General features: G+C 41.8%; 1 protein-coding gene across 7 annotated transcripts in view; it reads left to right on the top strand.

The window, feature by feature from the left end:
* The first annotated feature begins 355 nt into the window (after positions 1 to 355).
* The window catches only part of PHF20L1 (PHD finger protein 20 like 1), a 50,782-nt gene continuing 27,100 nt past the window's right edge, over positions 356 to 24,037 (top strand). For 2 of the 7 annotated variants that reach the window (XM_045581293.1, XM_045581295.1), the window contains exons 1-5: positions 356 to 627; positions 3,150 to 3,265; positions 15,465 to 15,636; positions 15,780 to 15,864; positions 20,415 to 20,503. In XM_045581293.1, the coding sequence (XP_045437249.1) occupies positions 3,183 to 3,265; positions 15,465 to 15,636; positions 15,780 to 15,864; positions 20,415 to 20,503 (429 nt within the window). In that variant the 5' untranslated portion in view covers positions 356 to 627; positions 3,150 to 3,182. Of the gene's footprint in view, positions 628 to 3,145; positions 3,266 to 15,464; positions 15,637 to 15,779; positions 15,865 to 20,414; positions 20,504 to 20,711; positions 20,802 to 24,037 lie in introns of all 7 variants that reach the window. The other 5 variants (XM_045581292.1, XM_045581290.1, XM_036437535.2 and 2 more) reach the window with 5 other exon arrangements.

Here is a 24,037-nt window from a genome sequence, read left to right as displayed (position 1 = left end):
CTTTACCACAGGCACCATGTGCTCTATTTTTATGTGAAAGGGGCGGCTATCTCGGAAAGCGTGCAGTGCCTTTCAGGGGTTTGTTCAGGGACCTGGCAGCCATCAAATCAATACTCAGAACATTCAACAGGCTCCCTCCCTCCGGACCGCTACTCAAAGGTCAGACTCTCCCCAACCGCCAATGGGCTCCCCCGGCTCGCGTCCCTCCCTCCCTCCGTTCTCCAGGGCCCCGCCCACCCGCCGCCAGCCAACCGCCGCGAAGCCCCGCCCCCGAGGCGGCCCTCCAATCGGCGGCGCGGCCCGGGCCCAACCCTCGCGAGCCACGTGACGCGCCCAGGCCCCTTCCGGGGCGTCGCGGGCGGCTGACGTCGCCGGGACCGGCGTCGCGTCTGGGCTGGCCGGCGGCGGCGATGGCAGCGGACAGCGAGCGGGCGTGAGGGCTCGGACCTGCTTCCTCCGGCGCCACCTCGGCGCGACCCGCCTCCGAGGCTCCCGTTCGCCTCGCCCCTGCTCGCTCCCCGGCGCCGCCCGGGCGGAGGCGGTGGCGGCGGCCCGGGCTGGCCGCCCTGCTAGTGCCCGGCTCGGCCCCGGACGGCCCGGCTGCTGTGCGGACAGGAGGCCGAGTCGGTAAGAGGCGGCGGCGGCGGCGGCGGCGGCGGCGGCCGGGCAGGAGGCCGCCCGGCCCGCCTGGCCGCCCGGGGCTCCCCACGCGGGTGTCCCTCCGGCCGCTCCCTCCCTCCCTCCCTCCCGCCCCTCTCCTCCCGGCACTCGCCGCCCCTATTGTCTGGGCGCCGCTCCCTCCCCCTCCTTCCTCCCCGCCGGGCCGGACGGCTGTCAAACCTGGAGGCGTCCCCGTCCCGCCTGCGCCGCCGAGCCTTTCCTGTCTGCCTCCTCCCGCCCCGCATCGCTCCCCACCTTCTTTATGTTACTTATTTTTTTCCTTTTTTGTATGGCCCCGCGGCCGCGCTCTGACCCTCGCTTCACTTTCCAGGTGTTGCATCTTCTGGCTCATGCTCTCTCCCCACCCGCTTGTCATCCCCCCACAGCCTGAACCGCCCTGCCTCTGGCCACTCTGTTCTTCCGATTTCCACGCCTGCCCGTCCCCTCTGCGTCCCGCTTTCTCTCTCTGCCCCACGTCCTCCCGCCCCATAGGCCCGCTGCTTGACTTTGTCCGACTTTCCCCTCCATTCAAAGCCCTCCTCATCCTCCCCGTCCACCCGAGGAAAAGGCCGTCTGGCCTTTCTGAAGTAATTCCCGGGTGATTGTAGCCTCAGCTCTGCTACTTCTTAGGGGTTTTGCATTTGGTCCTGGGGAGTGGGAATGGGCCCCCCAAGTCAGCTCTTCCCACGAGGAGCAGCAGAAAAGGTGGATTCGATTTTTGAAGCGACCATTTGGGGATCTATCTGCCTTACATGTTGCAAACTGGCGAGACCTCTATGAACAAGTCTCATTTTTGTTCCTTTTACACCAAATGCACTCCCGGCCGCGCTTCCTGTGAACGGGAATGCCCTGGTCTCTGCTGCTGCCAGGCAGGAGGATGTGGCTCCTCCCTCCCTTCCCCCCAGTCAGGAGTATTTAAGTTTGATTTTATATATTTAAATAGCAAGTATTGGTGTTAATTTTCCCCCTTATCAGAGTCCCTCTCCCCCCCCAAAAAAAGTAAAGGACAGTTGGTTTTGTTCATTTTTTATTTTTAAAAATTTAATGTTTATTGAATTTATTGGGGTGACATTTGGCTAATAAAATTGTATAGGTTTCAGGTGTATTACTTATATGATGCATCGCCATCCCAAGTCAAGCCTTCTGCCACCATTTGTCTCTCCTTACCCCCTTTCCCTCTGCTAATCACAATACCGTTGTCTGTTTTTAACTTTGTTTGGGTTTTTTTTGTGTTTTTGTTTGTGTTGTTGTTTTTTTTTTGCTTACGCCCTTCACCATTTTCACCCAGCCTACCAACCCCGCTTTCCCTCTGACAGCTGTCAATCTGTTCTCTGTCTCTGAGTCTGTGTTTATTGTTAAGTATCGTCCCTTTTGAATTGTGACCAAACTATTAAAATGTTTACATATTTGTGTGTTTTCCTTTTTGCTGGGAGGGAAAACTGCCATATTAATAATTCTGAATATCCAAAAAGGCTTTAGGGATCCCCTTGCGCTCCTGATTACCTGTGATCTTTTGGCAAGGCTGCCTTAAAATGCACTTAAATGACTCGGGTACCAACCAGGTCCTGAGCGGAAAAGAGGCTGCCTCAGTGTGCGGGGTGGCCATTGGGGCTGGAGGATAGTAGTGCACCTGTCCGCCATCTAGAGAGGAACAGAGCCATAGATACTCCTCTGCAGCAGTTTGTTTGAACGTTACAACCACTTATTGTCAATGCTGAAATTGTCAGAGGTCCTATCTATATTGAAATTTTGTAAGAATGAATTCTCAGAGTAAAAAAAAAAAATCCTCATCATTGTGGCTCATTGAATTCAGCGAAGTATAAGAAAAAAATTTCCCTTGCAGCTTTATGTGTTAGGTTAAAATGATGGAATCATTTGCTACCAACGTGGAAGGTCGGCGAATGAGAAGTCCTAACCACAGAGGAATGGCCAGTCTTCCTGGCAGAGGGCGTGGTCACTGCTGCTTCCATCTCTGTGCGCCCCTGCCTCAGTGGCTTATCAAAAGCCTGTGGAGTTACAAGGCACCCCGTAAACATTTGGTGAAAAATGTGGTTAACTTGTTCTCAAGAACCTCATTAGTCATATTCCAGACGCTCAACTGTCTTGATTTTTCAAAGACAGGAAAACATTTTCAGTCATGTGGAGAGTTTTCCAAGCTACAATTTATTGAGTTTTAATGCCCATCTATTTATTCTTTTTAAGTAGTTATCTTCTTAATGTCCTTTAAATTTTTAATTTTAATATGTATTAAATTGAGGTGACATTGGTCAACATGAACAAATAGGTTTTAGGTGTAATGTCTTTTTTCTTAATCCATTTTCAAGATTGCCTGTAAGTTGCACAGTACTGTACCTAGAGATATTGATAATCATATTCAGATTTCTTAAAAATTTGGCTGTTACTTCAACTTGTAATGTTTTAAAATTTTTGTTTAATTCCTTATGCATGTTATGCATCTGAATCTAACTTTGTTTCCTTTCTTGAGGTAGAGAAAAGAGAATACTGAAGAATAGTATCTCAAGATGAGTAAAAAGCCCCCAAATCGTCCTGGAATCACTTTTGAGATTGGGGCTCGGTTGGAGGCACTGGATTACTTACAGAAATGGTATGGAAAATTGGAGCTCGTGACCTGAAGCACATGTGTGTAGTCTTTTGTATATGGGTTCATCGCTGTTCTGACCGTGGCAGGAGCACTAACATATTCACATTTTGAGGATGTGTACACATTGGTTTTTAGTTTCCCTGCTCTTCAGGCTTTGCAGGTTTAGCATCTAAACACTGTTGCTAGTCAGAAGCATTTTAGGTGTTGGAAAACTGCGGAAGAGTGTGGAGGATCTGAGATAAAAAGGGAGTGCCAGTACCCTTGTGTAGTTAACTGGAGCTGTAGTGCGGTGGGAGGAAGGGGTTAATCCAGATAACCAGCTTCCCAGGTTTGGGATAACACTTTCACACTCCAGCTTTTGTTGATGGTTAGCATAGTCATTGTTCACTAGCCCGCCTAAAAGCCAAACCACCTTTCTTCCCCCTTTCCCTGGCCATCTGTGAGAAGTGGTGAACTCAGACACCTCAACATGCCCCTCATCGTGGCGTGGGGAAAATCAGTTACATGACATAAAACCACCACCGGGAAAGGAGAGAAGGCAGCACAACATGCCAAGGTCACGGGACCACAGTAGGAGTAAGGAGGGTTCTCTCCTCATTCCACAGAACGGGGCGCTTCGGCTCTCTGGGACGGTGTCTCCCGGCGCCATTCTCAGCCCCTACCCAGGAGGGCCATTGGAGCGGTTCCTCTCCTGCGGTGATTCTCATGAGGCTCTAGCAGTTCAGTAGCTCCAGGGCTGTCTTCCAGACTTGACATTTTCTCCCACTACAACTCCCTTCAGGTGGGCATCCATAGAGGTGCTTTTGATGGGTCTGCATTAAGTGAGCTTCCTGAGTTGGCAATGGCAGGTGGAGAAAATCTGCTGTTGTGATATTTGACTTTAGACCAGCCTGGGGCTTTGTCTCTCAGTGTCTGGCGTTAGGACTCTCCACATGTCCCTGACCCCCCCGCTAACGAACTCTGCCGTGGCCTCTGCTTTGGGACAGTTTGAAACTGCAGTTTGAGGTGGGAAGACACAGCTATATGGCCCCGTGCCTTCCAGCTGCACCTCAGTGGGTACTCCTTTGTAGGGGACCTAGTTGTTACTCTCATCAGATGGCAGGTGTACACAGTAGTTCTCAGTAGCGGCTTGGGCAGCACCTGGGAAGCAGGCAGTAGCATCCTACCTGGTCATAAGATTTATCTCCAGACATGCTCCTGATTGAGAACCACTGCGTGAGGCCTGCAACCAAGCAGGCCAGCTTAGTGATGGGCTGTTGTGACCAAAAGCTGCGAAGGCAGACTTTTGAATCTCTCTGTGATACACGAGTATGAGAAATGTTACTTCTCATTTCTTTGGTGTTAATCTTAAATTCTTTTTTTAAGTTACTGATTTATAAATTACTAGTTAATTCATAGAAATATATTTTCTTAGGCTTTCAAACTGACCAAGTTGTAATTGAACTAACAGTTTTGGAGAAGCACACAGTTTATTAGTTTTCATGGATATTACCATAATTAACTTTAATATTAGTAAGAAATTCACTTTAAGTGGTGAAATTTTTATTTATTTAATAGTTGTTAAATTGATAATCCAATAAAGTAAAAGGATTATAAAAAAGAAACACTTTAAAAGTCTAGCTTGAGTGTACTTTCAGAATATTTGGAATTTCAGAGAACAAATGAAAATTGTAGTTTAAATATTTTCTTTGTCTTATGCTTCTCATCACAAAATTCTTAAGTGCTTAGATAGGGTGGTAACATGCATATGTATTCATTAATTAAGTTTAGATTTAATTTTAATGACCCAAATAATAATGGCCTCTTTAAAGTAAGTAAACTTTAGCCAAAATAATTACATGTGATAATTATTGAAACTTGTCATCAGCTTGATTTTTATGAGCTTACTTATACAGTATAAACATTTTAGCATACTGCTACAGTTGATACCTCAATTAAAAAATAATTAGGAATATTGTATATGCATATTCTAAGTAACTGAAAAAAATAATTTTCCTATTGTGACTTTGTTTATTAATATCAAGTTTCGAGAACTTGTTAAGCTTGGTTGACCTTATGATTTAGTATTACTATAGTGCTTTATCATAGGACAGTAATTCATTGCTAATATTTACTGAGTTTTCTGTGAGGTACAAAAGAAGTTCAGTGAGACCAAATCGATTTTAGTTCCAATCTAGAGGCTCAGTGCACGAAATTTGTGCACGAGGGGGGCGGGGTTGCCTCAGTCCAGCCTGCATTCTCTCTAATCCGGGGCCTCTTAGGGCATGTCCAACTGCTGGTTTAGGCCCCAATCCCTGGGATCGGGCCTAAACTGCCAGTACAACATCCCTCTCACAATCCTGGACTTCTGGCTCCTTGGTTGCCAATAATTGCGTGTGCGCCGCCTCCCCCCCTCCCTCCCCACACACACACACTGGCATGATCACCCCTCAAACTGCTAGGGCTTATACTCAATGTTTTTGAGGTGATGATAAGATCTTTGTTTCTGCAGAGTTTTATGGTTTACAAAACACCATTGCAAATATTAAAGTACCTAATCATTCTGAAATTCTGAATAGTGTTTAAATTGTACTGGTTTGACTACTGATTTAACTTTGTCTTTTGATTGAGATGAAAATGCTCTATGGCAAGCGACTGGATTATGAAACAAGTCAAGTTGTATGCTCTGGTGTCACTCCTGAAAGAAATGAGACATGGAGTCAATTTAAAACATTCAGAGGAGTTATGCTTTCCTGACTGTTTTGGGGACTTTTCTATTTAGGTCTCTTCTAGATCTAAAGAAAAGGAAAATGAAAGATTAAAACTGTGGAGATGTCTTCAAGTGTCAGAGTTTGATAGAACAGTATAAATTTGAATTGGCAAATTCTATTTCCACACATTTGGAGTGTTTGAACTGTATGGAACATTTGCAAATGTGAGTTTTTAAGATGTTCATGAACATAATTTTAATAGAGTGGGAAAGTTGAGGAAATTTAGATTGTACCAAGTGCAAATACCTTCTAATTTACATAAGAGTACATGGTTTCTGAATAGGAAGGGTTGCTTTTTCCTAGTTGGATTTAGCTTCTCCAAAGGAAACATTGTAGTGATAAGCTGTGCAGTCTGTATTTGGAGAAGAAGGCTCTTGAAAGTGGTATGCGAACCAAATTTAAAACCTGAAGTCATATTTTAATTATATTAGGTAAGTTTGAAACTTGTAGAAACCTTAGGTGAGTACTTTTTAAATAGAGATCCTTTTGCTAATATGAATAGAATTTTGACTTTTTGTAAATTGGGTTTTCCTGAATCTCTGTGTAATTGAAAAGTATTGATTCTTATTTTAAGCCACTAGCTACCTTAGAGAACCTAATTTCAGCTACTGGTGTGTGTGTGTGTGTATATATATATGTGTGTGTGTGTATGTGTGTGTATATATATGTGTGTGTATGTGTATATGTGTGTGTGTGTGTGTGTGTGTATATATATGTGTGTGTATATATGTGTGTGTGTGTGTGTGTGTGTGTGTGTGTGTGTGTGTATTAATTGCTGTAACTAGTATAGACACATTTATAAGTGAAAATAATTGAATTGTATATCATGGTGCTCCTAGAAAACTTACTGATGGAGTCCAGATTAAGGCCCCTTGCTGCAGAGAACTTCAAATTGAAATGAACAAGAGTTCTTCTTAAATTCTGAGACGGTTTACATTGGGAAAGTCACGCATTTTGAACCTTAAGACCTAGGGAACTTTCAGTCTTAGCCATCAAGCAGGTCTGTACCAGTGCACAAGCGCTTGAGTTCTTCAACTTTAAATTTCCACAAAAAAAGCCCCATGAACTTTTAAAGATAAAGTTCTCCTCCCTACAAAAAATGTTGCCAGCAAGATTAGAAATGCAAGTTAATTTAACTGGAAGTCAGAAACGTGGCTTCTAAATGCTGTTCTGCACGAACTGTGTGACTTTGGAGAGTACTTTCTGCTTTAATGCCCTTAAAAGGAGGGCATGACTTAGCAGATGACCTTCCGGATCCCTTGAATTAGAAACTTGCAGTGTTAAAGCCTGGTTTCCACCTGTCCAGTGATGAAGTGAGGGTAGGTTTCTGTGTCTTAATAGGTATGTAACAGACGTGAGGCAGAAGTAAGCTGGAGAAGGGGTAGAGTCATATATATATAATAGTTCAAAATTGCTGGTCACTAGAAGAGAAAATGAGTTGAAAAAAGTGGAGAAAGGTGAATATATTTTGGAACAGAAATTTAGAGGTTTAAACTATTTGGAGTTTAGTGATATTAGACAGGTATTTACCCTTTATCCAGCCAGCTCTATCACTTTTTTAAATGTTTTTCCTTTAATTGTTTAATTTTGAGATTACTTTGAGTCATAACGGTTGGTTTAAAAAAGTATATTTGTCCAATAGGACACTTTAGGTCACTAACTTCCTATGTGGTACCAATTTACTAACATATTGCTTCCTTTATAAGGTTCATTGACACTAAAGTTTTGAAGTGATTCTGGCAGTGATTCTCAAACTTGAGTCTCTATCATAATCTCCTGAAGGGCTGGTTAAGCAGAGATTGCAGGGCCAGCACCCACAGCTTCTGATTGAGTAGGTCTGAGGGAGCCCAATTATTTGCATTTCCAACAAGTTTCCAGTTATGCTGATGTTGCTGGTCTTGGGTGCACCTATGAGAACCACTGGTCTAAACTATACAGAATTATGAACCTGGAGATAGAGCTTTTGATCTGAATAGCAATAGAAATATCAGGATTTATAGTCTGATTTTAATTCTTTACGTTAGAGGAAATAAAATTAAGCATTTTGCAAAACGATACGATCCAGAAATCTGTTTTTGTTGTTTTTTTTAATAGAATTGGATATATTGGCCTGCATGTACTTTCCTCAGTGTTCTTGCTCCTCTTTCTGCAACCTCCAGCCTCATCTGGCTGGATGGCTGTGGTGTAGGCCCTTGACATGTTTGGGTTCTGAGATGTTACTGCAGTTTATTTTGTTTCAAGTCTAGTGACCTCTTACCACACCCTTTGCTTCTCATATAGATGCCTGGAGCTTTGAGCCTCAGCTCCAGAAGCAGCTGGGCTCAGTGTTCAAGGCCATCTTAGTTCCTGACTGGCGCTAGTGATGTGCATGTTTCTGGAGTGTAGAAGGGCCCCGAGGGTCCAGGATGCTCATGTTACTCTCTTTCCCTGGAATTATACACGTCTGCAAAGCAGGTTAATTCAGGTCTGTCTGTCCTAGGTCTTCCTCCCGAGATTACCCTAGAATCCAATCTTCAAGCTGACGATTTCCTAGCCTCCCTCATCACTGGATAACAGTGTAAAGACTAGAAACCTCAGGCTTATTTGTGTGTCTGGGCATGCATGTTCATGTAATGGCACAGATTGGACAAGATATAAGATAGTGTTGTTTGCTTATCTGACATTTGTTTGGAGCTCAACCATCACGTATCAACAGGTATCCAAGTCCCTATTTGTTACATCATTTCTGCTGAATATTATTATGTGTTTGCAGGTTTTACACTTGTCACATTGCAGTATACAATGCTTTGTTCTGTGGTAGGGAGTTGATTAAAGACGCTAGTTGGAAAATAACTTATTTATCATGGTTGCTCTGCTAAAATAGCTTCACCGAGCAGACAGACTGTTATCTGTGGATGCTTAAGGGTATTTAATTTTGATTTAAATTATTTATTTTAACTGCAGGAAAAAAAATACTAGTTTTACATTTTAAATGTCAGGAGTATAATTTAAAACATTAACATGATATTGAAAAGGTAGCTTAGTTTTGCTATTCTTCATAAGAGTCCCAGCTTCTTAGTATTTTTATATGACTTTGTATTTGAAGAACTAATGGCCACAACCTCTCAAGGGTCATTAGTCAGGACATACTATTTTTTTTAAAATTAAATTAGAAATTGATATGGTAAGGTACTCAAGTATAAGGTACTTAAATGAAATCACATATATACAGCCATGGCCCCTATCAAAAGGTGCCCAGCAAAGTTTATTGCAGATTGGTCGGTTGGTGTGAAATCTGATCACCATTGGAGAAAATTATGGCAAATGAATTGGGACTTATGCTTGAAAACAGCATAATTTGTCATGCTAGATTGGCAAATTTAACTTCATTTAAAAAAATATATATTTTATTGATTTATGACAGAGAGGAAGGGAGAGGGATAGAGAGTTAGAAACATCAATCAGCTGCCTCCTGCACATCCCCCACTATAGTGCAATAGCATGGGCATTAGTTATTCTAAGAAAGGAGAATCCAGTGGGAGAGGAGTCGTGTAAATTCTTAAGGCTTTACTCAATAGGCATAGAAGCATATCTGGTGTTATAGCAGTAAAGTAATATTTCAAGTGCTAAATATTAAATAGCACTAGTTGGACGGCACCCTGCTAGAGTTTCGAGTTTTTGACAGAAGTAAATAATGAGGAATTTGGTCATGTTAGTCTGAACAAATTATATGGCATACATAAATGCTGAGTACATTACCAGTGGCAGTTTTTTGTAGAATAGGAAAGGAACTTTTTATAGTGGGAGACGGTAATGAGTATAAAGGCTCTGGTGTAGGTCTTTTGATTGGTTAGAACTGGTGGTATGAATGAATGTAGACATGGCAGGAGGTTCAGATGCTGAGGTAGAGGGGAAGAGGAGTTTAAATCCAGTGATTGGAAATGAAACCTTAATTTGAAAGGTGGCTGCCACAGCTTCCAAAGGCAGAGACACAGCCAGCTCGACTCACCCGGTGCCTGCTGCAGAGGCTGGGCCAGGCAGGAAGCGGGCTCTCGCAGGGTTCTTCCGGATGGGTGTCCTGGGGATGAATGGCCGAGAAGAGGAACTGAGGGATAATGTGATGAGACTTGGTATTCAGTGCTGGAGAAGATGTGATTTTGATATGACTGCTCTTGGTAGTCTAGATTTATTTGTATTTATTCTTCATTTTGGAATTCAGAGTTTGAATTAGTCAAAACATTTTTGTTTTCAATGTGTTGTTTTAAGGTGTAAACAAATTAACATGCACTATCTAAAGGCAGTTCATTCAAAATACTATAACAATAGTGGATAATATTGTTATTTTAGTTATAATAATGAGTGAATGGGCGAGAAAACCCTTTTGAAAATTACAGAGTGTAGTGTAAATTTAAAGTGCTCCCAGGAAGCTAACATTTTTAGAAGGTTACTAAGTTATAAGGATATTTTGTTTGTTTTGGATTATATTCTACAATAATTTTTATTATTTGGAAAACAATCCTCATAGCAGTCATGTGTAAGGAGGTTCTTATCTCTATTTCTTCTAATATATTTTAGTCTTTTGTATGATACCATGTTAGTTTTTTTAATGTGAAGTTTCTGTACACAAAACTGTTCTGAGATGTTAATCCTAACTCCTTTAAGATTCTGTTATCATGTAGATATGTTTAAGTAAGATTTCAAGTTATTTAATTCTTCGAAAATCAAAGAAGTACTTTATCTAGGAGATAATTTAATTTCTGTACTCTCTGTGTGTTATTGTAATAGATGTTTATTGTACTAGGCATTACATTATATTGTGTTTGCATTAACTTGTTTGACTCTCTTTTTCTCTTCCTTTTCTCCTGAATTTGGTTGATTGGAATAGTGTCTTCTTTGTATTTGTAGCTTTATTCCTACTTTTTAGTGTCTGGTACATAGTGAATTAGAGACAGTGTTTGCTGAGTAAATGGTTTGAAAGAGAATGTGTCAATTTTTAAAGTTATACAAATTAGAAATTTTATCGTCTTTATATTAACAAAATGGCTTATTAAAAACATAATTTAAATAATTTATTGGGGCAATTTCGAAAAATACTTTGCCTTTTTTATTATGACATTTATTTAAATGGTTAGCTAAATCTCCAAGTGAATTCTGATGTATATTCAATATTGTCTGGCCTTGCTCTGTGGATTATAACCTGTCAATGAGTAGTTAACAACTCTTTTCTTTTGCTTAAGTCAGTGCAGGAAATCCTAGGTCATAATTGTATCAAGGGTTTTCTGTGTCATTTCATTATAGTTGACTTTACCAATAAAGGTAAAAATTTGGACATATCAAACTATAATAGATGACAAATCAGAATGAGTTCCCTAAATTCAGATAAAGTTTTCTTTACTATAAATACATTGAATATAAAGGGATTTTAAAAAATCTATGACTGTGGTTCTGCCGTAGTTGCATGCCCATCGTTTATTTCTTCCTTCCAAGGATAATGGCACATCGTAGTTAGACTGTTGATAGACGATTTTGCCTTCCAGAACTATTTTCCTTTTTGATCATAAACCCTTTTGACAATCTGATTCAAATTGGGAATTCCCACCTCAAAAGAATCATCGATCATACACATCTATACCACACAGATACACACACACACACACACACACACACACACACACAACGTTTTGTCTAGTGGGTGAGTCAGGACCTGCCCGTGGAAAAGAGTTCAGTGTAAGCCAGTATAGGGATTTATCTGTGACCATGCTGGTTTCTTGCTCTTTAGAAGATGGACCTAAGTGATCGATTTAAAATTATTATAAAACATAAAGAGTGCAGCAAAATAATGCTGACATCAACCGAGAGATTTCAGTAGTACAATTATATGAATGAACTTTCATTAAATTCAGCAATAGTATTTATAAGGCCTTCTAAGTATTTCTGAGTGCTGTCCCTTTCCATTAAGCCTAATAATACAGAGAGACCAATTTTAGGGTGGGCCATTTTTCTTGTAAAGTTGGCCGAGAGTGAACTGTTTCTAGGATTCAAGAACAAACGACATATGAGAGTGAGGTGGACCCAGAACAGTGAGGCAGTTCCTCATTTTCTGCACAAGTAAATATTATTTAAGCAATCAATGGATTTCAAAGTGGGATGATAATAAGGAACATAGTGGGATTTTGTGGGATTTTGCAGAAACATGATAAAGAGTAAGAGAGCTCCATGTAAAATTTTGGCTTTGAGAATTCATACTTCTGGTGAAGTTGCCTTCTCTCCATCTCTTTCTTCTGAATTCTCAAGAGATGCAACCATGATGCTTTCTTCCTATTGCTAATTGTCTGAACCAGTTAATTGCCACGATATTTTGAATTTAATGATAAAAGTTCCGCTGCTTGCGTCTACAGATGCTCATGGCGTACAAATGGTTAACTCTGAAATGTGCTGTTTACTTCCCACACTGTTCAGATAGGCCTGGGGCTCTGCCTCATCACCATTCCTGAGCAGCCGTCCATGATCCAGTCTTTAAAAATGACAAAGTAGAAACATTATCACCACCTCGTCCAAATTCAGTACGAAAAATCTTATGTTCCATTCACACTTAAATTATTGTAAAACATAAAGGATGCATCAAAATAATGCTGTAATTCAAGATGGAGAGGCATTTGTGCATACATTTGTTCAATAGTATTTTTAGTTCACTTTGCGTATCAAAGCATTATTACTATGGCCATATGCTAGAACAGGGAAGTCATTTCACTGTGTAAGATGATATGTGAAATTGCCTTTTTTTTTTTTTTGCATTTTTTAACGTGTAGCAATGATCTTGATGTTAGGATTTTTTTTTCTAGGGTGTAATTGATAACCAAATGAAGTACAAACTTTATGAAATTCCCTGTTTGTAGAATAAAGGATCATTTTATTAATTTGCTATTTCAGATCCCTTTAGCTTGAACGTAGTTAACCAGTCCAGTCTGAGTCCCACAATTCTCTATGGTTATCTTACTGCTTACTATACAGTCTAGCCACAGGGAACTGGGCTTATGAAATTCCCATTCAATCTCTGATCATGAGATCCCTGAAGTGTGGACTTGTCTTGGAATCCTCATTGTCTTGGCCTGTTGCTGAACTTAAGCCACATCATGGTTTTTTTTGGTTGTTTTGTTTTTTAAAGATGTTTTTATTGATTTGAGAGAGGAAGGGAGAGGGAGAGGGAGAGGGAGAGGGAGAGGGAGAGGGAGAGGGAGAGAGAGAGAGAGAGAGAGAAACAAACATCAGTGATGAGAGAGAATCATTGATCACTGCCTCCTGCACACCCTCTACTGCGGAATCAAACCTGCAACCTGGGCATGTGCTCTTGACTGGAATCAAACCTGGGACCCTTCAGTCCTCAGGCCGACACTCTATCCACTGAACCACACCAGCCAGGGCCACATCATGATTTTAAGTAAATGAACGGAGTGAATAGATGGATATGCTCTGTGTATATCCTTGACCTTGTTGGCACAGTGTTCATTAAGTATAAATCCTACAAGTCCCCCCCAAGAACGACATACACAGTGTCTCCCAAGGACCTTTAGTGAACTTTCCAGTTTCTTCTGAACTATTAATAACATCTTATATAAAATGTTTGTATGTACTTAACCAGTTTATTATAATCTAATCACTTTGATACAGGCCTTACCTCGTTTCTTCTATAGGCTTTTGTGCCAGTTAGTTTTTTGGTTTTGAATCCTCTACCACAGGTATTCTTAGGCACTCTTCATCTGTTAGATGGTATCTATACCGGGGGTGGTTACCGGGTCCAGTGAGATAGGGTATATGAAGGGCAGTTGATATTCACTATGGAAAGAACATAGAGGCGGGGACATATCGATTCTCAGTACATATTCTGATTCTCCTGTCTCCTCATCTGACCCCAAGCTAAGCTCCTGGGAGGTGGGAGCTAATGATGCTTCTTTTTCCTACCAGCAGTGCCTCGAAGTCCCTTAATCTTAATAGATCCCCAAGAATATGTTGAATGAATAAACAGCCTTTTTTAACGGCCTTCTTAGTTCTGAGGAAATATGCACTGTCTCCCTGCATGTGCCCTGCCTTTCCTGAGCGGCCGGGTGTGTCTGTCGCTGCCCTGGGTGCTGTGGGAGACAAGGTGGACATGCCTCAGTCATTCCCGAAGCTCACAGGCCAGAATGGCTTCTTACAGCATGTTCCCTCACATGCTACCGTCCTGAGACACGTTAATTATTCCGGGGGTAATAATAAAGCGAAGGCTTTATCTCCATCTTGTTAACAGGATGAAGAAGTCTTTCAATTAGGAAGCAGTTTAGCTTTCTAAAGTCCATATTTTCTTAGCTTGTTGGACCACAGGATCCTTTCTGTGTGTCACACGCTGGTGGTGCAAGGTCAGCAAGGAACCTGCACGGGCCCGTTGTGATGAGAAGGGTGCCATGAGCACTGGGGAGGGAGGCGGGGAGTCTTCACGCACCGCACGTGCTTACACGTTCACCCAAGTGCTGAATGCTGAGTGTACAGAGGAAGGGGAGGGCATGTTAACATGTTAATTATCCTGAAGAATAGTTAGGGTGAGGCAGAGAAGACAATGGGCAGAACCCCGAATGTTTGACAGAGCACAGTGTCTGCGGAGACCACGCAGTCCAGTATTAAACCATGCGGGGAACAGGCCCTACAGAGAATGAGTCAGCCCACAGGATGTCTAGAAGCTTTGACTAGCACGAGTGGTCTGTAAGCAGGGAGCAGTTTCTGAATTTCTGTCATGCTCTATATTTAAAGCTACTTCTCCAGAGGAAAAAGAAAGTTTCAGATTTATAATAAACTAGCAAAAACTATTATGGCTGAGTCATCTACCATGCGCTATTTTTGATTCTTAAGCTTATTTAATGGGCCTTTTTAAACAAATTGAGTCATCTATGAACATTTACTAGAGTACATTAGGAATGATGAAGCAGTTTTCCTTTCTAAAAGTACCAAGTTAATTAATTTCTGCTTTGAAATTGATTGTAGGAGAATCATCACACATGAAGCAGAACATTGGGGTGCCATTTTTATATTTTTACATTTAAACTTTCTCCTCCATCATGGATTCTCATTGTAAAATACTGGAATGTATAGAAAAATTCTTTGCAAACACCACATTTAAATCCTGTAATATTTCAATCTAGAACTTCTTCTCTGGCTTTAAAATCCTAGTTTTAAAGCCGGAGAAGTTCTAGAATTGGAATTATTGGGTCAAAAGTAGGAATATGTTTAAGGCCCCACTGGGAATTGATCACAGTGTTTATTTCATTAGGTATTTGGAACAATCATTTTTTTAAAAAGACAAAAATAAGAAAGGAAACTTTGTTGGTTCAATAGTTTAAAAATATGGACCCATGTTTTTTGTTTGAGGTCTTAACCGTAAGTGGTAGTTCATACTTTTTAATACTTTGGTAAACAAAGGTAAGACTTTTGTCTTTATTTTTGAGGTATCCATCACGAATTGAAAAAATCGACTATGAGGAGGGCAAGATGTTGGTCCATTTTGAGCGCTGGAGTCACCGCTACGACGAGTGGATTTACTGGGACAGCAATAGACTGCGGCCCCTGGAGAGGCCCTCGCTGAGGAAGGAAGGCCTGAAGGATGACGAGGACTTCTTTGTAAGTAGCAAGCTCTTCGTTTGCTAGATGTGTAGTGATGCATTTTAAAAGGAATTCTATTAAAGTTTGCAGAAGCTTATTTTTTATTAAGGAAACACTTATTTATTATACATGGTATTGATCTGAAAAGTTGTTTAAACTAGGATTTTAAAGCCGGAGAAGAAGTTCTGGCTCGGTGGACAGACTGTCGCTATTACCCTGCCAAGATCGAAGCGATTAACAAAGAAGGTATGTATCTGAAGCGATCTGAGATTTAAGATGGGATTAACAGTAATGTTTTAACTGTGCTGCTAACTTTAATTGATGCCTAAAGAAACTGTTTAAATTAGTAGAGGTAAACAAGTGGTACAATTTTCTCAGTTTTCAGTTCACAGGCTTAAGTTGTATGCTTTTTATTTCACTTTCTCTGTTTTCCATTTGTTGCGTAAGTTAATTTCAGATGCTCATCTCCACCAGAGAGTGATGAAAAGTTAGAGGGAAATTCAGATCAGTTCAACTTGGAAGTGAAATTCTCTGCAATATTTGCTGAGGAAAGAGTATGGAACTTCTTCAGCTTGAGGCTTTCCTTTATTCCATCTTTCCTTTGTACCATTTTTCTTAATTTTAATAGATAATGGAGGGTTAATTTTCCTAATAGCCTTTTGTAATATCTAATATTGACACTGAGCACAAGTTACTGAGCTGATCAGAAATGTTGAAAATAACTCAGAAATCAGGTGTGAGTGTCACAAGACCCAGTAAGTCTTTATGATAATGATTTACAAAACAGAACTCGTAGGGTGATTAATTTGAAAAGGTCTGAGAATATTTAAATCATTATTGGAAATATATTTATTTTACTTTTTAAATTTCTTACTTAAAAATAGCCTTTAAAACAGTTGTGAAATACTTGTAAGTAGTTCTTTCAAGTTGGTAGTAATTAGTTTTTCTGTTACAATTATTTCTTAAACTTGACCACTTATTATTTTTACTAAAGAAACACACATTGTGTGACAGCTTCTTTGCAAGAAGAGTATTTAACCTAAGTAAGAGGACACTTCCTTTCAACTGGATCGGAAAGGCAAGCAAGGAAGCCAGTTACTGAGGGAAGGAAAAGGCCTTTCTGGCAGAAGAAGTGGTGCTTGCTGGGAACTGTAGTCTCTGATGTGGCCGAAGTGGAGGATTCCTATACAGGGAGTGGGGAGAGAAGCCAGGATAGGTATATGTGTCTTGTTCTTGCTAAAGAATTTGAACTAAAAAATACAAGTAAATTGAATTTTATTTGGAGGTGATAGGATTTAAGCTGAGGTTTTAAACTTACAGCAAATTTGAGAAAAAATAGGAGGTATGATAAGATAGAAAAGGAGAACATTTAAAAGGATATATTAATGTAAGGTGTGAAAAAGTAAGTTATAATTATCCAGCTAGAATTTATGATTATAACTCTACAAAGGTGTTATTCCAATGTATTGTCTTAATGAGTTAAGGTAACAAACATGGCTCTGATTTTATTACCTCTACTCACCTGACCACAGGAGGAGTTGAGGGGACATGGCAGTTTTGTGGGTTCCTTCTCCTCTAGTGGGGCCTTTATCGCACTGTGCACGCAGGCTTCTGGAGAACTCTGTGCGGGGCTCCTCCCTCTTACACACGGGGGCTCCCAGGGGTCAGTCCAGAGCCCAGTGCGGAGAGGCGGTCAGTGACAAGTGTGGAAGGAAGGAGAAGCAGTGAACGGTCCTGTTGGATAACAGTGTCCACCCAAAACAAGGCGCAATGGAGTAAACTCAGACAATGATGTTTTAACTAAGCGGTTTCTTTAAGTGTGTTGAGCTTTGGGACCTTCCTTCCGTGCGTAAAGCTCCCTGGGAGTATGCATACCCGAGTGCATGCATACACTCACCTCAGCATACTCAGAAACACAACCGCCACGTATTTAGCCTGTTCCATTGTCCGTGGGCATGTGCTATAGAAAGGTAAGCTCACATAGTGGAAGAGGGATGGTACAGATTGCAGTTTCTGCTATTTTAGGAGCAGTTTAAGTGAGCCCTTAGAAAGGCATTGGCAGGTATAATTTGTATTTTTTTTTAACTCATTGCTGCTGCCGGGCTGGCGTGGCTCAGTGGTTGAATGTCACCCTAGGAACCAGGAGGTCACTGTTCTCTTCCCCACATGCCTGGTGCAGGCTTCATCCCATGTTGGGTGTGCAGGAGGCAGCCGGTCCATGGTTCTCTCTCATCATGGATGTTTCTGTCTCTCCCTCTCTCTTCCTCTCTGAAATCAATAAAAATATATTTTTAAAACATCATTGCTACCTTTTGACCCAGTAATCCCACTTCTGGGTATATAGCCTAAGAATCCCAGTACACAATCAGACAGAATATGTGCACTCCAGTGTTCATAGCAGCGTTATTTAATAGCCAAGATCTGGAAACAGCCCATGTGCCCATCAGTGAGTGGGTAAAATAGCTGTGGTACATTTATACAGCAGAGCACTACACAGCTGTAAAAAAGAATCAACTCTTACCCTTTGCAGCAGCATGGGTGAGATGATTATGCTAAGCGAAATAAGCCAGTCAGAGAAAGACATGTGAGCTCTCTCATATGTGGCATGTAATGAACAAAATAGACTGACGGACAAAGTAGAACCCAAGGATGGCTGCGTGGGACAGATGGACAGATGTCAGAGGGTGCATAGCCCATGGCAGTCAGCAGTGTGGGGAGGGCGAAGGTGGGGCAGGGGCTGGGTAGAATGGGCAAAGAGGGGAAATGGAAGACACCTGCAATAGTGTCAATAATAGAAATTAAATTAAAAAAAAAAAAAAAAGTAAGAGAAAAGGGAATGAAAAATGATGATGAGGCAGAATCTCTCTGAACAGCCAGTGGGGCTGCCCTGGCTCAGAGCCGCCTTCTCTTGGGAAGCCCAGAGCTATTTTGGGAGCAAGGGGTGGGCCGAGCAATTCAGACTTAAGGTAAACCTGACTTAGCCTCTTTGAAGAAAGCCAGATTGGCACATCTAGGACCAGAACATCCACAACAGAAGATCCTAAATGAACTATGATTTAGAAATGACTTTAAAAAGAATTGTAGAACATGTGTAAAAACCCCGAAACCTCTATACTCCTGTGTATACACGCATGCATGCTTTAAAGCTCTATAAGGACACATGCCAAATTATTAAGTCATTACTAACCCTGAGAAGATGGAAACTTTAACTTTTTCCTTTCACATTTCTCTATTGACATTTTAAATAGTACTTTATAATTAAAATCAAAATGTAGATAAATATTTAAAAAAAAAAAAAGAGAGAGAAAATCTCCTCTCAATGTAGTGATTTTGTGATTTCTGTAGCCCCATGTGTTGGATGAGTCTGCTCCTTCACCCCCAAAAAAAGGAAAAAGGAAAAGAAAAAGGCAAAAGCAAGCTCTCCCTTCACCGCAAGGCTTCACAGAACTAAACAGACGTGACCTTCCTAACGAGGAGGCACATCCGTGTAGGCCACAGTCAAGGGTGTTCTCCTTTGAGGGCGGGGTTTGAGGGCTGATGTGTGAAGAGTGGACGGAGTTAGGAAGGGGAGGCACACAGCATGGGGGATGGTGCGAGTAACACAGGGAGCGGGGAGGGGCGCGCAGTCCCGTGGCGAGGAGCCCGCCTCATCGGAATGGGATGCCATGTTGAAGACGGAGGAGGACAGTTGCAGTAGGAGGTGGTGTAAGGTGAGCATGCGGTGTGGCATGCTCAGAGTTTCCCGTGTCTTTATCTCCTCGCTATTAGCTAATCAGCTTTTTTTCATAACTTGAGTTTAGATTTATATATCTGCAGTATTGTGCCTTCTGCTAGTTATAGGAGGACATGGAATTCAAATCATGTATAAGAAATCTTTGCACATATATGTCCTTGGCTTTGTGCCAGCTTCCAAGCCATTAGTACCCATTATCACACTTACCGTTTACATTTCTTTTATAAAGGCCACGTGTCTGTTTACTTCAAAGTGGCACTCATCTCTCACTTGTCCAGGAAATGATAGAAAACTACTGGACTTTCTGTTTCCTAATCGTACTGACTGCTTTTGGCTTGCGAGCATGTGCTGTCACAGAAGTGAGCGTGCTTTGTAATAGCCATGCAGACTGAACCCGGTCCTCAGCGGAGGACACGGGGTGGAGGCCGGGGCTGGGGTGATGGCGGTGCTCTGTGGAGCTGGCACTGGGTGAGCAGTTGGCCTCCCGGAGCCTAGAGGCTGATCTGACGTGGAGGACTTCCACGTCAGTGACCTGTAGTGACCTGTAGAGTGTTTTCTAGCTTAAAAGCCTCTACCTGTAATCTCACTTGCTAGTTCATTGTTGCCAAAGAAATGATGCTTTCCTGAGAAAACGGCATTTTCACACATCACATCTTTCTCATCACTGGAAAGAGACTTTGAAGGAGGGCACATGTTTATAGAAGTATTCCCCTTTTTTAAAAAAATGATCTTATTTTAGTCCAAGTATAACACACCTGACATTCTTTAAACATATATTTACATTATTACAAATTAAATTTGACAGTCCTTCAGTAAATATGAGAATTACATGCAACTAACTTATCAGGATTCAATGTGTCCTTTTCAAAGGGAAAGCAGGTGTGTTAGAGGGACAGAGGAAATGAGCGTAATAAACGTGATAGAGCTCTGAACCTTATGGGGTTCTGTACGTCCGCGCCATGGCGGGCACGGATACTTGTCCTGTCGGGCATTACTTGTTAGATTCACGTGTTGCTGTGAGATGGAATTATGCTTTCTGATGACCCACTTGCTCCTGTTGCAGGGACGTTCACAGTTCAGTTTTACGATGGCGTCATCCGTTGTTTAAAAAGGATGCACATCAAAGCCATGCCGGAGGACGCGAAGGGGCAGGTAAGAGTGCTCAGCGTCCCCAGCCGCCCAGAGGGATGCTTCTGGAATGGTGACCGATCAAATGTACACCTGTCTGTGGAAGTGAACTAATTGTAGGATTATGTGCTGATAGCCCCAAATAGCAGCAAGAAAAAGAAGTTAGACTGTAAATTATACACTTGATCTCTGCTCCTTTGGCTTTAGCCCTGCTAAAGTTATAGGTCACTAGTTTCTGTTCCAGGTGAAATCTCAGCATCCACTAAGCTGGTGTTGTCCTATCGACCCAGCTGGATCGTGTAACCAGGCTATGGGAAGTGAGGTAAGTGCCTTTTTTAACTTCATTTTGTTTTTCCTGGCATATAGTATCATTTAGAAAGTTAAATTTTCATATACAATTTCATATCGAGTTCCTTATCATCTTCTTTCTTCCTATGAATCATAGTCACTAGTCTTCTTAAAAGGCGCTTACCTGACGTTCTGTAGGCTGTTAGGAGGGCTCTCTGAGCCATGGTGGCGAGCAGTGTGTTACATGGCGTGGCGCTGCTCTCAGCCAGGCTGCGCGGTGAGCCTCTGGAGAGAATTAAAACCAGGAGTCCACTGGTTGGCTGTTTCCTCAAACACTGGGAAGAAAAGGTGCCAGTAGAAATTGAAAGAATTTTCTTTTACGTTCTGCTGTTATTTGGGATTTTCAGCACCTGGACCTACAATTAATTTTTAAAAAAGTGACAATGTCTAATATGGAAGTACCTTTTATGCTACATATTTGTTCCATGCCATGTGGTGAAAAATGTCCTGAAATGCGTTGAAATCACCTGGTCCTCCCCTCAGGGTGTGCATGTGGTCACCTGCAAACATAGACCCACACGTTAAAATGGTTTGTGATGTCTCCTTAGAAGCGTGATTGTGTTCAAGCACCTGGGTTTCAAAGTTTTGCTTTTGAAATGATCAGCTGGCAGATTTTTTTCTTCAGTTAATATGAGATGCAATTTAAAATGGCACTGCTTTGATCAGTAAATTGCTTTGTGTCTTTCTACTTGTCTGTATAAATAAAATGTTCTGAGCACTCAGTGGTGTGATTTCTTGGTTACTGCATAGAAACACGGAGTAAAATGTGAACTTATGCAATATAGTATACATGCTTAATTAAAATTCTCTGGAGCGCTTTTTTTTTTTTTTAAATGACTCTCTTTATTTTGGTTGTTTAAATGTTTGTGAGATGGTCCTAGTCCTAAAACTTTATTTCCCCCCTAAATTGAAACTTTGAACTAATTTGGTTTGCTACAAAATTGCAAGTTGTAAAAATTAACTTATTGAACTAGATATTTAGTTGACGTATTTTAGTCACATCCTAATGTAAGTTAATATTAAAATGCCAAAATACAAAGAAAGAAAATATTAGCAGTATAAGTATTTTCTTTAATTTTACATATTTCTTCATAATCTTAAATAACAAGCACATTAAAATATTTGTAGAATTGTCTTGGATAAAATTACCTTGTTTTAGGAGAGTCATTTTCCCAACAAGTTTTTGACTTGTTTTCGTCAAAGGAATATGCTAAGTCAGATGTTGTTTGGGCAGTGCTGAGAGAGCCCAGCCTTGCATGTTCTCTTACATGTCGAGCACATTGAGAATTCCTTAGGAAGATACTCGGTGAAATTTCTTTTACTAAACCAGCAAGTAATTGCACTGTGGAAATGCCCTGCCCTAAGCTCTCTCTGGGTTTTCTCTCGTATAATGTTCTCTTCCTCAGTGTGTACTGATAAAGAATTCACATGTAACTCACTGGTGTTCAGGATTGGCTGGCTCTTACAAGAATTCCTTTTACTGTTTTTTAAACCTACTTTTCATGCATGACTGTATTGGATATTCCGTGGCAGATTCTTTGACGTAGATGTGGCTGACAGTTCTGTCTCACAGCTGAGGAGTTCGATCTTCGAGAACTCAGGGGCTCAGTAAGCTGTCACTCAGTGTCATGTGCAGGCCACCGAGCTAGGGCCGCTGTGGGACGTGCCGGCCCCTCCTTTATTTATGGCGTCTGCGGGAGCTGCAAGACACAGCGTTAGCTCTGATCGTGGGATCACAGCAGCTATGTCTGAGAGTGAATCTTTCCTGTTGAAAACCAAGCAGAACAATGAGAGAATTCTGTAACCACACAACCACGGTGATCCCGTGACTCACACGTCAGAGGATCTGGAACTCCCTCCAAGTTGTTCATCAGGAACAACTTGATGAATTTCGACTTTTTTTTTCTCTTTACTGGAGATGGAAAACCACTGGGGATGGAATGTATCCTGGCATTTTTCAGCATTTCTCGAACAACTTAAAATTTGCCCCACTGTGGAGCTCCAAACTGTCCGATCTGCCCTTAGCAAGCCTGCGGACACGCTCGGTGCTGGGAGAGCACTTCCTCTGCTGGTCCGGCCGCGCTTCCTCTGGCTTCTCCCGCTGTGGTTGCTGACTCTCAGCCTGCTCCCGGCGGTGCTTTCTTTATGCTTAACTGTTGCTCCCATGGCTCAGCTTAGCCACCGCATCTCAGTGTGGCCTGGAGGCCCTCTCCCATCCTGGCACTCGTGTGTGCTCCGTGGCTTCCCTTCTGCTCGGGGTGCCCGCTTTCTTTCCCACCACCCCTTTCCCAGCAGAGTCCGCTTCAGGGTTCAACCCGCCATCACTTACCCTGTTGCCTTCCCCTCACCTTCCTCTTCAGTCAAAATTAATCTTTTTCCTTTTGTCCTCCCAGGGCCCTTGGTGTATTCCTCTACTGTCTCTGCTGCCATGTCACACTGTCTGCTCCTCATTTCATTTGCCCGTCAATTCCTTACAGGCAGGACCCAAAACGAGGGTGATCCTAGGGCTGGCCATTTTGGTACATCCGTTTGTTTTTTGTTTAACTAGAAAGATAAACCTTTATTTCACAGTTTTGTCCTAATTCGCTATCTAATGAGACATGTGCTGGGAAATGTTGAAATCCTGGGAGAGCTACGTGCCCGCTGGTGTTTCCCAGGGAGGAGTGAGGATGCGGTCCCTCCAGGGCCATGTGTTCGGGCTTCAGGCAGCGCCTGTTTTCAGCTGCTGTTTGCGGGGGACTCAGCATGCATCCCAGCATGTGTGGGGGCAGCCAGTAACACACTGGTGAAGGAGATGCTGGGTCCAGTCCGATTCTGTTCTCAGCTCCTCTCAGTCAGGCGGGAGAGTGAGGGACCTCCATTTTGTTTGTCTTGAATGGCTTATTGCCCTCACCATGTATTTTCAACACTGGGCTGCCATCATCTTGGATTGCTAAGGACCTGTGTTGTTATAATCCCAGTTAAATGCATTTGATGCTCTGAAATGGTTTTTGGGTGCTTAGACTAAAAATTTAATTACCCATTTGAGTTGACTCCAAATTGGTCTCGTTGACAACTTAGCAGTCCTCAGAGGAAGGGTTAATTCTCTAAAGATATTACAAATAGTCGTTTTTTTAAAAAACTTTTTTTTTTTTGCGAAAATTTAAATGTTAGTTCCACTTCTTTACATCTTTCCATGTTTCCCATTATAAGCATTTTTAGTTAAAAATA

The sequence above is a fragment of the Pipistrellus kuhlii genome, unplaced genomic scaffold (genome assembly GCF_014108245.1).
Source record: "Pipistrellus kuhlii isolate mPipKuh1 unplaced genomic scaffold, mPipKuh1.p scaffold_m20_p_14, whole genome shotgun sequence".
Taxonomy (NCBI): Eukaryota; Metazoa; Chordata; class Mammalia; order Chiroptera; family Vespertilionidae; genus Pipistrellus; species Pipistrellus kuhlii.
The sequence above is the reverse complement of the archived record's forward strand: the minus strand, read 5'-3'. Positions and strand labels throughout refer to the sequence as shown.